The sequence below is a fragment of the Copadichromis virginalis genome, linkage group LG14 (genome assembly GCF_057382275.1).
Source record: "Copadichromis virginalis isolate Kocher_CV1m ecotype Utaka linkage group LG14, C_Virginalis_male_GT1.1, whole genome shotgun sequence".
In the NCBI taxonomy this organism is placed as follows: domain Eukaryota; kingdom Metazoa; phylum Chordata; class Actinopteri; order Cichliformes; family Cichlidae; genus Copadichromis; species Copadichromis virginalis.
Window position 1 is genome coordinate 27,785,700 of NC_140631.1, and position 17,502 is coordinate 27,803,201.

Genomic DNA, 17,502 nt, shown 5'->3' on the forward strand with positions numbered 1-17,502 from the left:
ACACACACACACACACACACACACACACACACAGAGTTTATATATTTAGTTATATTTTTCGGGAACACTAGCTTATTTCGTCTATTAAGGTAAATGACTATTCTCTGCCAAGTGGCATTGTACTATAATATGCTGGTTTCACACTGTGATGTTGAATTTATGTAAAAGTATTAGGCCTCTATGTACTTACAGAGTAATTACCGAGCAGTTAATTACTGTTGCAGTATTTGACTTATTATATTTCTGCTAGATCTTAAAGATGTTGTATTAATCTAGTATGTATTAAAAAGAAAACCCAATAAACTCGACTGTGATACAGGCCCTCCCTCTACTGTCAAAACTCTGCTACTACATTAAAGAGCATGGATCAGCACCAAAGTAAAGGACAGCTCCCACACTCCAAAACAGTCCCACAAATTACCTTAAAAAAAAAAAAAAACAAGGAAGAAAACTGAACTAGAACCTCTATCAAAGCCCTCAAATTTTTAAACTTAAAAATAACAAACCTCTTGTTTAATTTTTAAGATCTCTGGATGTTTGTTTTCATTCTCATTTCTCCAGTAATTGAGCAACAACACTGCTAGAGGCATAAAAAACAGATTCAGCCAGTCCCAAAACAGTATTGATTGATGTCTGGTTATAAAAAGACATCTATCATCTAGACAGTCTAAAATTGAAGCTGCACTGGACTGTGTGTTCATGTGCCCGTGCCTGTGTGTGTGTGCGTGTGCGTGTGTGTACTTGCTGGTGGTCTGGCTAGCCGTGTTGATGCAGCACAATATTATGAAACAATAAAATGTAGACAGCTGATTCATGTCTCAGCATAAAAGCCAGAGTTTTGTTAGGTTCCCCTTTAATGAAACCTATAATTTCTGCCACCCTCGATGGCGTTGCCACACAGCAGAGGGATCGATCATAAAGAGAGATATCTAGAGCTGCTCGATTTTGCAGGATTGCCATGGCAATTAGTGAGCCAAGTTGCAGTGCGAAAAGTAATTTACACAGTAAAGTCACATGTCAACCACATCTTTCGGCTGAGAACAGTACACTCATCTCTCTTAAACACACACAAGGGTGGGGAAAAAAAAGAAAAACACCCACCCACACAGGCTGCAGAGTAATGCAGCAAGGTTTTGTCAAAGACTGATGTTGTAGTCACAAAGGTTAGAAACTCAATCACTTTAGCGATGGCTTCCACGTCACCGTGTCTCAAGACTCCATCCCGCATATGTGTGTGCGTGTGTGTTTATCCATGAATGTACAAACACCAATGTGTGCTGAGAATGATTAGCTGGGTCAACAGAAATGTAACAGGGCGGAGATGTCACAACCAGCTAAAACATTACCGTAAAGACAGGACGACTAAACAAAGGGAGGGAAAGGTCAAAAAGCGAGAGAACCTGTGTGAAGCGAGACAGCTTCAACATAATAGCGCAGATTTCGCTGGGCTATTGCGATCAATTCTCTTGAAATCACAAGAGAGCAAAAGCTGACTCTTCCTTTCTCACAGAGGAGGGCAGATCTACAACATCAGCACATTCAACCGGTGAAGCAACGTCTGTTTTTCATCCGCCTTTCCTCTCCGCCACTCTCCTCCGTCTCCCGTGACCTTAGGGTCTATTACACGCACGCTCCCGCGCTGTCTTTCTCTCTTGGTGATGATCATCTGGCCTTGTCAGCAGGTTGAAGTCACTGAGCTAAGCATTTCCCCGCCACATAAACGATGTCTCTTTTGTGTGTGTTTGTGTGCTGTTGTCGTGTGTACAAACTTGGCTGATGGCATTATACGCAAACATTCAGGATGGATGCGCGCGTATAACGTCATCAACCACCAGCTGCGAATCTTATAGGTCGCCTGACAGCTTCTAAGCCAGCAGATTGTATTTCTGTTCCACAGCACTCTGTATTCTCTTCACTCATAACCCACTCGACCCCCTTTTGTCCTCAAGAATCCAAATCCAAATCTTCTTCAGTGTAAAAGCTTTTCTCTGTAGTGACTGAGTGGACAAGTACCACCTAAGTGTGCTCAAATGCAGAACTCTCCCAGCCGTCTCTGAGATTTAACCTGCCTGTTGACTTCAGGCTCAGAGATTAGTAGAGGAGTGTACACACACTTGCTATTCAGCCAGAAGCCTGAAGACGACGTCAGTACAGAATTATAATGACCACAACAGAAGCAGTAGAGAAAATCCCAGGGATTTACTGTGGTCTGGTTAAATGGAAGATCGGAAGATGTGCTGAATGAGAATGGCATTTCGGCTGCTCTCTATTCTCAGCGTGCGCTTGCTCTGAGAGTGTGTTTAAGAGAGACCACATCCCCGTATATTTACTCTTTGATAGCGGCTGGTTCTAAGTTTGCGGAGCAAATAAACTGGCTTTAAGATACTGCCCCCTTGTGGACATAAGTGGGACTACGAGCACAGTTTCACAGTCTCTACAAAAGGCTTGTCATAACTTGGAGCAACATATTAAAACACTGACAAGAAAAGTGAGAAAAATTTGTGAACTTTCTGTATTTATGTAAAAATAAAGTCTCATGTGAGAAAAAGAAGAAATCCAAAACACTGTTGTATTTTATCTAATAAAATTAAAATATACTGTTTGTTTCTACACAGCAAATTAAAGCAGAAAGAAAAACAATCAACACCATTCAATAAAACAAAACAGGAATGTGTAGGTCGAAGCTATTTTGACTTTGACTTTGACTTGTCGACTGATTTGGTTGCATATAGCTGGAAAGCATCAGAAAGTCAACACAGTGACTGCATTTACTCACGCTGCTAAAATGACACAAAATACTAAACGAGGTAAACCACACACCCCAAAGTCACACCCAAAGGCTTAAAGCAGCCAGATAAGCTAACTAACATCTCTGCTCGTGTGTCTTTAACAAGACGGCACAAAGAAACCAAAGAAAGAAACCTTTACACAACTACACTGTAGAGAACACACAACATCTGGCATTCATCCCAGAGTAGTACAGTAGAGGGAGCCTAGTAATTATGAGTTACTTTGCTGCTCACCATGTTAAAGGGGAAATGAAATCCTACATGTCACGGTCCCTCCTAAGGAAAGGTTTGGTAATGCAGCAATGCAATATCCCTAAAACTCAAGTAAAACAACAAAGGTTTAAACAACTAAGTTCCACATTGAAGTGCGACCAAATTAGAGGCCAGACATTTTGCCTTCATAAAAATATATATGAACAAAAAGCAAAACTAGCTGAGCTGAATGAAAACATTGTCGAGCTTTAATCAATTCAATTCAGTTTTATTTATACAGCACCAAATTACTTCAGCAGTCCCCTCCAACATGTTGTAAAGTAAAGACCCTACCCTACCAATCTACAGATGCTAGGTTGAAGTTAGCGCTTCCAAAAAGTTTCCGTTATCAGTTATTAAATCCAAGCTGTTAATGGAAATGTGTAATGTGTCTGTTTGACTGCACTTCTGAAGCTCAGATAAGATCTTATGAACAAGTAGTGCAGAACAAACAGGTAAATCAAAAGGATTTTCTTTTGCCACTGTACTGTCACACACTTCTAACATAAGCCTGCATATAGTATTACATATTGTTAACATACAACACAAAACTACTGCACCAACCAACACGTGACTAACGGCAGTCATTTCTAGTCATTTGTCACACACACACGCTCAGACACGCAGCCTCCTCAAATGCTATCACACATGTAGCATGTTGTTTAAAGCCATACATTTGTAATAGAACATTTGCTTGACATGGGCGTGACTTACTGGGGTGCTGCCGTCTGACAGGGTCAACATGCTGATTGACATGCTCATCTTATCGGAGGAGGAGAGGGACGGTGGGGAAGGGCTCCTTTTCTCCACTTCCTGTCGCTGCAGGAAGTCACGCCAAGCCCGCTGAATACTGCATGTAAAAGATAAAGAAAGATTCATTTGAACTGTGACTCACTGAAAGCTACAGAGAGGTAAACAGGCACAAAAATGTTCAAATCTCATGAACGCAATGATGGAAATTAACATAATAGTAGTTATACACAAGAAATGAAGCACTTTATTAAATGTTTTTTTAATGACTGCAATTAAAACAAAAGTCTGCAAATGGCCCTTTTTTAGACAGATAAAAGAAATACTCACATCAACACCTTGTTCTCAATTGGTGGCAGGTTGACATTGATGTTGTTGTCTAGGTTCATAGTCAGGTGATTACTGAGCAGAAGAAAAGGGGAAAGGGGTAAAGACATTCAAAGAACAACAAACAGCACACACACAAAGACACACACATACATCCATACAGGTCCAGTCTACGTTATCAGTAATTAAACAGTGGTAAATCACTCCTATAGAGAAACTGCAGCAGAACAAGAGCAGGATAATCATTCTGTCTCTGTGCTTATTACTATAAGGTTTACCTAAGGTGTGATTTGATGCTGCAAAGGGGATAGAGATAACCCCCCCCCCCCGATGCTTCTTCTTCTTCTTTCCATTAATCTGCTAAGGACAACTGTTTCAGAGTGAAATAAATAAAACAGAAATTAACTGGATTAGCCCCTTGCTGATCGCTGACATCAGAATTCCTTACACAGGTGGCTTATGCAGCTTCTTCTTTCAATATGTTAAATTGCAGGTCTGCACCAGGGCTGCTGTCTGCAACATCCTGCAGTTAGAAAATCTTGCGATGGAGGAGTTTCTGAAGAAATTCCGAGCACAGTTTCATGGGTTTGCATGTGATGGTGGAGCTGCTGGGATGAGTGAGTAAACAGAAGCAGCCACAGTCTCGATTGAAAATATCAACCGTAACCTGATCGTCATTTGCTGAATCATTCACAAGTTAGTGTATCTGAAGAGGAAAACATGCGACTGAGAATACTGTGCATTAAAAACACACCATGATACTCTCGTATCATATTTATGAGTTAAAGTCATATTTATGACTTTAAGTCATAAATATAAATATATAGGACTACTCTGGGTCGGTTATGTGTGCACATATAACCAAACTCACCTGTGCAGCTGGAAGCCTTCATTATTAACATGCTTGTATCCACTCTGGAGGCTCTTGAGATGAATCTGTGTAAGAGATACACAAGAGGGACAAATACAGAGTCAAGCAGCTGGGAACAGGAGGAGGAGGAGGCGATGAGATGAGAAAGATGAGAGGAGATCCCAGCATTTTGTGTGTGCGTGCACAATTATGAATGAATGTGTGCCAGATGTGTGATCATTGTGCTGAGATCAGGGACCCCTGAGGGATGCGGTTTGGCAGCATTTTGGTTCACTTAAATGTTTTCTTGAGAAGTTAGTAAAGTAAGCTTTGAAAAAATTCGGCCATCTGAGCTGGCTCAGCATTTTCCAGGCATTTGGATCAGAAGCACACAGAGAGAAAGAGAGAGAGACCAGGGCAGAGCAAATAAGTCGCAAAGGACATCATTGATGTAGCAATGGCACAGCTGTACAGATGTGCCAATCACATTGGAGATTAGAGCAGTAAAACTTTACTCCTCTACTAAAATTACTTTTAGCTCCATCCTCCAGTCCTCACCAGCTGCTCTCCTCCCCTTGGCTCCATTCTTGAGTTTTAATAGTGCTTTATAATGAGGACAGGCCTGCCTTTACATAATTGAACATACTAATTCAATTACAAAGGAGCAACAATGTTTAAGTGGAGCATTTCTTCCTGATGAGCCAAGCGAGTCGCATCAGGGCACCAAGCATCTATCAGCGTCATCCCAATGTATTTGTGGATGTGTGTTTATGGGCAAACTTCAATTTTATTTGGCTATTATTGTTATTAATTCATTACTGCATAATGACCTATGCACGAAAGAATATATTGCATCTATTAAATAGCAAAGTGGGCTGTAAAGAAACCTGCACAAAGAAATATTTTTGCAGCTCGCACATGTATGACCACACTAAGACAAATCACCACACTCAAGTGGTTAGCTGATGCTTTGGTTCAAGGTGTTTAATATTCATTATATGTGTTGATATATAAGTTCCCCACTTAATAACTATGCAAGTGTCCTGTCCTTCTGAAGTGTTACTTACACAAACGTAGTACATAAATAGTGCATTTAAAACAGTGTAGGAACCACTGTCTTACTATATTATAGAACTAGGCTTATAAAAATATCTTGTTTGGCTGTTTGCTTAATTTCAGTGTGACAGGCAGTGTTGTTTTTTTCTCATTTCTCTGCCTCCCAGAAGGAACAAGCAGCTCATTAGGCAGAATCAAGGACTTTGACTAGTGATCAATGACTGTTTCAAGAAGCTTTTTCCTCCCCTTCTCTTTTTTTCCCACTTTGTCTTTTCCTCTCCGTTTACTCAAATGAAATAAGGTTCACTGAAAGCACAACTGCAGCTCCACTGAACCCAGACCTCCCTGAACTGTCATTTGTTTTGAGAGCCGGTGAAGTCACCTTTGCATTTCCAAATTCCCTGGAAAGACAGTAGGTTTTATGCTATAGAATCCACCAGTTTCACAGATAGAAATCCAATTAAACACTTTCTCTCTCTAGAGAAAGAGATACCAGAGAATTAAACAACATGATGTAGAGATAAGCAGAGTATAAATGAGTAGAGATGTGTGTGTGTGTGTGTGTGTGTGTGTGTGTGTGTGTGTGTGTGTGTGTGTGGTTTTGAGTAATAGAGGTGCTGGGAGACTGAATGAGGCGATCATTTCAATTTCCCCTTCGAGTTACTGATGGTACTGTCACAAGCCTGACCAGACAAACTGTTAGCCTACTTCAGCACACACACATACGCACACACGCATCCACGCACACACTTACAAGCACACAAGGAGGCACTAACATAGAGACACGCGTCACAAACATTAACACAAGCTGACACACAGAATTGAATCCTTATTTATTGTTTTACTGAAAAGAAGAAAGTACAACTAAAACTAATTAATCAGCATGCAAACTGAAAAGTTTAGTGCAAGAATAGTCGTGTTAAATGGGTCGTAACCTCACTCAAAACATAGAGAATGACACTAAACAGTAAAAACATGTGTTTGCCTTACACTGTAAATGTCCATAGAAACATACAGCTTCTCACACATTCATCAGTAATACTGAACAATACACACACACACACACACACACACACACACACACACACACACACACACACACACACACACACACACCACAGTAATGCCACAGGTGGGTTAAATTACCAAAATTATTTTCTCTAACGGTACACTAGTATGTGCAAACTCTTAAATTGAAATGATATTTATCTATAATTATTTTTGTTAGGAATTCATTTTAAAATTTGTATTTTCTAAAAACATCTAAAAAGATAGTAAAACACATTATTACGTTTTTATTAAGATGCCTAATTACCATTTTTTATTTGCATTCAATAATTTGTTGAATTTCATTTTTAGATTTAAAGTTTATTTCCGTACTTAGCATAACAATAGATCAACATTAAGTTATTTAAAAAGGTGTAGTTTATTTACGGTAAATTGCATTTAAGTATTTGTAGTACCTCATCCTTCACGTCATTTTTCTCATCACTGTTTTTTGATCCTTGCTTGTGCGTATGGGAGGTTGAAAAACAAAAACTGCAACGCAAACATCAGGAGTGCGTTATTCATCACTTAAACACAATCCTGAACTCAGGGGGACATTTACATTGACTTTAATACATGGTATTGATTTTAAGACCTGTAGCAGTAAACATTTTGCAGTTACTGTGTACCAAACCAAAAGCTCAATGTGCTATTATAAGAATTTATTAGATCCTGTTTGAGTATTTTCTCCTGCTATCCGTACCTGTATCTTTCCATTCTGATCTGCATGGAAAACCACTATCCCAGTTTTAGAGAAGGAATACCAAAAATGTACCGGAACATAAACCAGAGGTTTGCATAATTTAGTGGCAGAGTCGACAGAAAATCTATAGTCATTTTAGGCTTTGGCAGTGCCAAGCAGGCTTGTATTGATTGGTGTGAGTGTTTGTGTATATGTGAACCTGTGTATTGGTGGATTTATGGTAAAGTCAGGCACAGTAGAGAGAGGATGGAGTAGGGAGGCAGGGAGAGATGCTGATGCAGAAGAGACCTTGAACTCCCAGGAAATAACAACAGAGGAAATAGAGCTAAAGGCAGCCAAATACAGACCACAAGACCTGTTTCATTATCTTCCCTTCCTTCGCCTCCTCTCTCTATCCCCACTGCTTTCTTCCTTCATCAGTCTTTTCTCCTTAACTCAACTTTCCGAGAAAATAAATGAAAATAAAACAAGACAGGCACAGGGAGGCAATGAGAAGAGAAAGCACACAATTAGTGGAGATGATAAAGAGGAAAGTCAGCGATTTAATCACACTGTGAGAAATATACTGGCATTAGGAATAAGGACAGACAAAGCAGAGTGCAGTGGACTAGTAGTTGTTTTGGAGGTCTTTTTTGTCGTGTGTGTACGGATCTATGTAAAGATCAATCAATAGATGAAAATACAGGTATACACTTCACCTGAAATGGTATTGAGAATTGGTCATAGGGCCATTAAGAATAAGCTTGACAGGACATGTCAAAAACGACGGATGGGCAGAAAGTGTCTAGGAAGGCCAAATGCATTCAATATTGACACCCTTTACTGGCAACTCTGAACTAAGAGTTTGAGCTCTTGCCCTTCAGATTGTAGCTATCATGACAGAACACTACTTACTCATAATCACCCAACCATCCATTCATCGTTTATCTTTCTTTTTCAGGCACTTATCCAACTTTGGGTTACAAAGGGCTGGAGCCTATCCCAGCTGTCACAGGCCAAGAGGTACTCAAGGGACTGGTTACCAGTCACTCACATGGCTACACATTTATTATATATTTGGCTTTAAAGCTTGGCCATAGCTACTTGCGGAGTGTGCATCCTGGCCATATGAAGGGGAAAGACTTATAATTAAACTCTTCTTAGTTCAATGGATGGTTTGTTTCCCACATGCAAAGTTTGGTGTTTCAAACTAAATTGCACAGGCTGAAAGATGTTCAAACAGCTGATTCATGTTCTGTAATATCCAAAATTTCTGATTAACAACCTGGGAGTGTTTACATTTTTTTAAACAGGCAGTTTACCATAACCCTTCTTATTATATCATGGGCTCAAAACCAATTGTTAAAATGTGTTTTAAGGTGGTATTGACAGGCTGGTTTGTGGTAACTGATGCTACACATATTACATTGTTTTTTATACTTTTTATTGCTTTTATATAATTATTTTAGTGTTTTTTGTTTTGCTTTTACAATATTGTTTTTCTGTGTTACAGTTCTCTGTGGAGTTCCTGCCTTATTATCTTGTTAATACTTTAATACCTGGCTGCACATCACATTTTCTAAAATGGGACTATAAAGAATGGCTCTACCTGACATGAATTGAAACATAAAAATGACTATAGAAGGCTTTGTGGTGATGTTTGTGTTGTTTTGCACACTGGGAACAGAAGATTAATCAATCAGAAGTGCTGTATATTTAAGGTAATTTACATATTTTGCTCTTTTATATTGGATGCTACATAAACGTGCTCTCTCACTGTATGAAAGAAAACTAGACAGCCATGACTTTTCTCTTGAAATGATGTAGTTGGAAGTTGCTGAAGGTATTAAAGAAGAAGAAAATTGGTGAAAGGTTCTTTCTTGGCAAAGGAAAGAAGGGATGTGGAGGCGGAAGAACTGGCCTGTGTGCTGAGAAAGAATTAAACTGGACCAAGGCCAACTAGCCAGAGCAGCACGGAGAAGAGAGAAATGGCCTTCCTGGGAAGTGGCCTTCATCTCTCCTGTACGAGTGTAAATCTGTCTCTTGTACCTTGACTGATCCATTAACACATACTAACACTTACACACGTGTCTTGCAAACTCAATCATCCAGGTGAGGAAATCCCAAAAAGTTGATTCTTCAGTCTCATAAAGACGAGATGGAGCATGAGATTGTCTTTCTGAGACTGAAGAAGTCACTTTAGATAAGTACCGAAATGCTTTTCACAACGAAAACGCTACGTCCAGATGAATAGAATCAATGTTTTGGGATTCACACACGTGATTTAACCAGGTAATCACGGTCAGTTTAAATGCTCAAATCATAGATCAAAATTAAGTAATTAATTAAGACAAAGCAGGATAAGCATATTCAATTAAATGAAATCACAACAGACAACACACATTTGTGTAGAATAAATAGAACAATGTGCTTCATTGCTGTCATAAAAAAGGAAAAACTCAGAGTGCTAGACAGTTTTGTACTATATTAATTATGACTGATAAAGTCATAAAACTGTTGGTTCAAGTGAAGCCAAGATTAAGTATATTACACAGGATAATTTGTCAAAAAAAATAAAAATATTGTCAAAGCTCGATGTATGTTTTTTGTTTTTGATGTACTGCAGACTGTGTCCCTCTAATGGCTGTGTAGTAATGGTATAAAACAGTAATTGAAATATTAGTCCAGTGCTTGACTGAACACACATTCATATTAATTCAATCCCAGAAACTGATGTATGACTGTGTATCTATCAACAATATGTCAGCCACCAAGCAAACAAATAACGACATGCATAAATTATTTCCTGCTAAATCTAGCTGGAGGTTCCCCCAGTTTAATAACCTTGAGGCTAGGAGTTATTCCATTCACCTTTCAGCCAAAAAGCTGTCATGATGTGGTCTTCCACTGATGGTAACCTAACTAATTTAAATACTGTCATACCATCTGCGGTGCTACACAGACCCCTCCCTCTCTCTCTCTCTCACACACACACACACACACACACACACACACACACACACACACACACACACACACACACACACAAACAGACACGCTAGCCAAAGAGCTTGGAGGCAGCTTCTATCAGTCAAACCTCCCTGGGGTTCTTTGGCCTAGCCAGCCAGCCGGCGCCATCTCTGCCATCAGGCTCACATCCTCATCGCTCTCTTCTGCCACAGGGACACAGAACCTGTCGGAACACCCTGCATTTGTGTGTGGGAGTGATAGCAAAACCTGAGAACAGGTGCTGTTATCTCTAGCTATTCCTGACAAGGCACTGTGTCTTATTGCTTCCATGTGTGTGTGTGTGTGTGTGTGTGTGTGTATGTGCAGATTTTTCCCAGTGTCCATTGGGATTCGGTGTCCAAACACTGGCAATGTCGTCCCCGAGTGACCCTGCAACTAGAGGTGGCCTATACTTTTTCTATGGCACTCTTTGTTGCACACACACACACACACACACACACACACACACACACACAGACACAGAGCCCTTCATTCTGCCTTGGGAGTTAGGTTAATAACTGACGGTGTCAGAGACGGAGAGGACGGACTGCAAGAGGAGGAAATGGAGCAAGGAGACAACCTAAAGATGTAATACCATGGAGAAAAGGTGAAAAATCACATCACTGCCAGCGAACACAAACAGTAATAAATGAAGATGGAATGATGCTGTTAATAAGCAAGAGAGGTAAAGGGGGTAAAAGCTAAAATGATTTAGCTGAACCTAAAATGTCAAAGGAGTTCAGTTAAGTGGATAAGGACCACACCGTGAGCAATGCCAGCTGCAGGAGGTGAGAAGAGTTGAGAGCAAAACATACACACATGCACAAAGACACAGGGACACAGACACACACAGAGGTCCCCAGTTGTCGAGGCAACAGACTGAGCATCTGTGTGGTGTCAGATTGGAGCAGGAACTGGTCCACTGTGGAAAAACATAATTCTGTGCATGCAGTGTATCTTTTTTCTTTGCACTTATCAAATTAGAAATTCAGACTCAGACCACAAGCTGTGGGGGGTTTGTCGCACCAGAATAACAATCAATTTATTTGCAAAAACTGCACTCATATGAGAGAATGTTGTTAGCAATGCAGGCATTCAGGCGCAAACCAATGAGGGGCAACACGACTTTCAGTGTAACAAAACACAGCACACCCAAGTTGAGTCATATGATATTACTGTGCCCTTTACATGTTGACATACTAATATAATAGCGTATAAAGATCCTTTAAGACTCCTTCGCATTAATCTCATGCCTTTTTTAATGGAGAAATGACAGTCTTACAAGGTCACAGCTCGTAACATTTCTGCATCACTTTCAACACTACAACATGAAGGTGTCCTGTGACAGACAGACTGATGAAATCAGCCAAGTTTGAAATGATCTTAATTGTCAGAAAGTTAGGTCTGAACTTTTAACCAGATATGAAAGATCAAAGTACAACAATGTATCCTTTGACACAGGCAGGGGACTCATTTTGTCTCACTGTGAAGCCACACACAGCCTGAGGAAATGTACACTGTCGCTTCCTTGTGTCCTTTTTTCCAAGCAGCATTTCCAATGTGTAGTTAACAGGCTCCCGGTGGGCCATAATCAGAGCGGTAAAGCCAGCCGTTAACATGCCAGAACAAACACACTGTAAAGCAGTTCCTCCTTTTACAGCACCAATCAATACTACCTGTCCTCCACGGCAGCTGAGCATAACACCACAGTACTAACGACTGCACTGTTGGATGAAGAGCAATATATATGCAAAGAGCTGAAGGTAAATGTATGCAACCATAAAGTTGTTTTTATTGGGCATTATGGTCAAATGGAAGGATCGGCATTGCTGCTTAATAGGATTGTAAAGGTAGTTGTGGAAAGAGTAGTAAAAGAGATGCAGAGTAAGGAATGTGAGCTCCCTAAGGGCTTTTTAGTTCAGGTGATATGGTTCTATTCAGATCTTTATTTTGCATCTGAACAAGGCCGGAACACGTTATGTTAAAGACCGCTAAAGTGCATTAAAATGATTAGGCATAGCACTTAAAGTAAAGGCTGCAAACTCTACCAAGTCATTGTGACTCTAACTCCATCACATGAAACTATAAAGATACTGGATCCAGACTGATAATGTAACTCGCTTTTATCTTTTGTTAAAACAGTTAAAGCCTGAAGAGTTAACTGTTCGGTTTTTATGTTTTAAATTTGTATAGTCCAAGCCAAAGCTGAGATACCAGGGTGATGTTACTGGAGTAATTTCACCAGGTCGCACTTAACTAACAAGACACCTCTTTAACTACAAAAGTGATTGAAACACAAAAAGTTGCTATTCTGAACTTCTAAAGGTGAGATAAATCAAGGGCCATCATGGCTGCTTAAGTCTACATGCTGTTTTTCTTGCAACTTTCTAAACACATAATCAAATAAATGACACATAAAGCCTGTTTTCTTTACAGCCTTTGTGCTCACACTACATGCACACAGTTCAGTACTTGCAAATACAGCTGCACACACATATACTTTACACAAAGCAAACAATTAACGCTGGGCTTTAGTTGTGAGTTAGAGCTGAGACTGTCCATTAGCAATGGTCCACTGCTGTTCAGGCTTAATGAAGTAGAAAGCCAAAAGCAAGAGAAATCCTGCAAACCTAATTAATGAGAGGAGGAAAGAGGTAGCGGAAGAGAGGAGGAAAGAACAGAGTAGAAAAGAGAAACCCAAAATTGCACTGTTAGAGGTGATGAAGCAAGAAGTAAAAGGGGCAGGGAACTAGCAAGTAGAGACTTTCCATTACTGTTTTTAATTGATCCATGTAAAGCTGCCATGTTAAATGTCTTTATCCCGTCTTAATTCCTTCAGTGTATTTACTAAATGCTTGCCTCTGCTCAAAGATATCATTGTATCTTGTTCTTGAAAGGTCTTTTTAAACATCTTTGTGTCCATGACAGTAGCTTAACAGTAGCTTGCAGAAAGCCTGGCTCACTTTTCTTCAGCTCAGCAGGAAATTATTAAAGTCACGGTCCAGTTAGCTGCTGGTCACCCTCAGCCCTGTGGGCCTCGGCTTGAACCACCCACCTGTGCTGGGCCTCTTAAGAAGGCACGGTGCACAGTCGTACACACACACACACACACACACACACACACACACACACACACACACACACACACACACACACACACACACACACACACACACGCAACTGTGCTCCTTACTGTGGAGTGAGCATTAGGCAATTAGCTTTGCTGGGCTCTATCTAAAGCTTGGCTTTGCTCTAAAAATCAGCAGTGGGAATGGCATACCAGGCTTATGAGGCAGGCAGGGAGTGTGGGTGTTCATTAAAACACCCAGCACCATTCACGGGGTGAAAAAAGGCCATAAAAGCAATTAATCTGCCCATAAACAAGCCATTCGCCTGTCCAACACACCCACGAACACACTCTCATGACAGTGGGAGCAGGGAGAGGGAGAGGTGAGGAGCTGTGCCGCTTGTTCCTCCCGGCTCTCTTTCTCATTATCTCTCTGTGTCTCATTCTGTTTCTCTGAACTACTCAGACAAATCCAGAGATCTTAAGAGTTTTTTTTTAAATCTAAAAAAGTTTTTTCTAGTTAAATCCTGCAGAGCAAAGTTGTAGAGATGAGCCTCAGATAAGGTGGATAAAAAGTCTCACGTCACACTTGCTACAGATCACCAGACTGATACACTGACAGCACGGCCCAGATGTTTTCTTTTTAGAACTGTCTATGATGTTCTCTCAGAGCTTTTTGAAAAGTTTAGGACCATTCATCTCTCTTTATCATGCATTTCATTACTTTGACTCTGTCCTTAAAGATGGATGCCCATCAATAACATCATGCAACTTAAATAAATCTAGTCTTCTGAAAATAATAATAATACTTTATATTCCAAAGCATTAAATTGCATATAGACTGGAATGATGCTGTGACCAGAGACTATAGAAAACAAATGATATTCTGCAACTTTAAGCTACTATGGGTCAAATAACCAATGGCGGCAGGAAGTGGGCGGAACCCAAGACAAACGTTCTCAATTTCCAGGCAACGACTGAAGTAACTACAGATGAGAGTGAAGAATACTGTTGATTGAAATATGAGCTGGCAGCAAACACGTTAGAGGGTCACCTAGGCAACCAGTGGAATGTCTGCAAACGACCAGCCGTCACATTTGAAGTGATGTGCAATTACTGTGTGCATCCTATAAGCTTCAAATGCTTTTTATTAGCCATTATCACACATTAAATAATTTAGTCATAACAAAACAAATGGCCTTGAACTAGACTGTAAAGGACGTTCTATGACACTGTGATGGTTTCTGGTGTCTTTTATGTGGTTGCCTGCTGGGGAGGTGGAAGCACGGAGAGGGAGAGGAAAAGGCTCGGTAAAGAAGCCCAGCTCTGTCCTGGACAGCCCCCTTGACTCCACTGAGAAGGTTGGTGTGAGGTAGGGCTGCCACAAACAATTATTTTGATAGTCGACTAGTCACCGATTATTTTTGCGATTAGTCGACTAATCAGATCATGCATCCATTGAACGTAAAACGTACAGCTTATTGCACCAGCGTGCATCTGCTCTTATATAACTATCATTAGCTTACAGCTTTAAGTGTTTAAGGTATGTGCTAACTAAAAATAAAGACAAGATGATAGTTTATTAAATTTAAATGAAATTTGCAGATTGTGATCTGTGAGTTTAATAAACTCAGCCGTCTGCTCCTTGCTATCTATAATATTGTCACGGTCCGGGGCAGCGGCCGTGTGAAGAGTGGAAAGGAGGACTCAAATGCAGCACTTACTCAGATGTGAAGGTGATTTATTGACAATATCAAACATAAAGTGGAGATGGCAAAACAGAACTAAGGATGAACTAAACTGGGTGAAACTACACAAAGGAGTGGCAAACCTGAACATGAAGGGAGAACAGCAGGGAGAGCACGCAGGGGATTTCACAGGGTATGAACACAGACGACGCGACGAGGAGCAGAGGAAATCACACACTATAAGTACACAAAGAGACACTGGGAAATCACACACAGGTGGGGGAAACAGCTGGACCTGATTAACCTGACGAGACAGGGGAACACTAACACCAGGGACCAACAGAGGGAGCACAAACCCAGAACCCAGTGTCTAAAATCCCAAACACAAACCATCCCAAAACAGCCATGAATAATAATGAAAGTAATAACAATAAAGAACATAAACATAAAGTCACTGAGTCATGGTCGCAGGACCATGACAAATATAACGGGACACCGGAGTATATTCTCCAGCATCTCACACTTCTGATAATCAGTTGTGTAAAAACTACTGTATAACTTTAATCTCAGCCAAACCGATTTACTCAGGAACAAATAAAATACTGAAAAAAGCCAAAAAATAACATTTTTAAGGTATCTAAGTGACTTATATATCATGTTTAACCTGAGTAGCGAAAAACGGGCTTGAAAACGATTTGCCGGGAGTCCGGTGTTCTCACCGGCTCTAGTGAGCGTTGAACTCCGGCTAGCTAGCTAGCTAGCTTGAACTAGTGGGTAACAGACGTCTCCGAAAACATCGGAGCGCTTTTGAAAATATGTGGTGTCTTGATAAACTGAGCAGAAATTTGAGGCTTACACAGTTACATTCTCACCTGAAAATATGTTAAACGTTTATTTTGTGACCCAGAAAGAATAATAAGAGTAATATTAAAACTAACTAGCTGCCGCCATTGTTGGAAACTGAGCAGGGCCGCGATTCTGGGACACAGTTTCTTGTTCTTCGGGGTTTAACGGCAGCTGGCATCGTTGTACGTGCAGTGCTGCCATCTTCTGTTTCAGTCCATTATTACACTCTTAAATCCTACTACTTATTCCTGCATCTTTTGGGATCTTACAAAGCTTCAAACGACACGTCGACTATTAAATTAGTCGTCGACGATTTTGATAGTCGACGTAATCGTGACTAGTTGACTAATCGTGGCAGCCCTAGTGAGAGGAGGATGTTAGCCAAGCTAATATTCATTATGGACAACACCTCTGAGCAGCTTCTTTAACAGTAGACTGTTACAGGACTGAAGGCTATCATAGGTATTTCATTCCAACAGCATCCAAGCTGTACATACAGACACAGGATGAAAACTCTCTAAAAATATTGGTATATTATTATCATTCCCCCCTGCATTTATGTACATATAAAAAACTGTTACTGTAATTTACTGTATATAGTAACCATCTGCACATAGTATAACATTTTGGCTTTTTTTTACATCTCTAATTACATCCCTGATTTACCTTTCCTTCCTGTTACTTGTGCTGCTGGAACAAGCTGGAAATTCTAAGTCCAAGTTGTCTGTATTTTTGTATCTTAACATAGTTTTTAATAATCCCCAGAGGTTCCCTCATTGTAGATTATTATTACAACACAATAAAAGCATCAGACTATCTAAAACAGATAAATGACTTTCACACTGCTGAATGTAAAAACTAAGGCACTATAAGAGCACTGGGACTCATGTTACAATGAGTATTGATGAAGCCCTTCCCCCCCCCACCCTGCTGCTTCTTTCACTTCTGCAACAATACAAAAACATATCAGCTACAATAGTATATAATAAGCAGAGGATGTGAATGTGCATGTGCAAAGTTTTAATGTGTGCATTTATTGCCCGGGGATGTACAGATGATGAGAGATGATGAGTCGCATGCCTCCATCCTATTGAGTAATAATGAGAGTGCTGTGATTGCTTGAGCTAAGAATAGTAGGC

The 17,502-nt window shown here is 40.3% G+C and overlaps 1 protein-coding gene across 1 annotated transcript in view; it reads right to left on the minus strand.

Moving 5' to 3' along the window:
• Positions 1-17,502, minus strand: part of schip1 (schwannomin interacting protein 1) — a 236,687-nt gene that overhangs the window by 152,766 nt on the left and 66,419 nt on the right. The window contains exons 6-8 of the mRNA XM_085430266.1: positions 4,990-5,054; positions 4,122-4,193; positions 3,756-3,891 (exon numbers count right to left, since the gene is read on the minus strand). Of these exons, the coding sequence (XP_085286392.1) occupies positions 3,756-3,891; positions 4,122-4,193; positions 4,990-5,054 (273 nt within the window). The remainder of the gene's footprint in view (positions 1-3,755; positions 3,892-4,121; positions 4,194-4,989; positions 5,055-17,502) is intronic.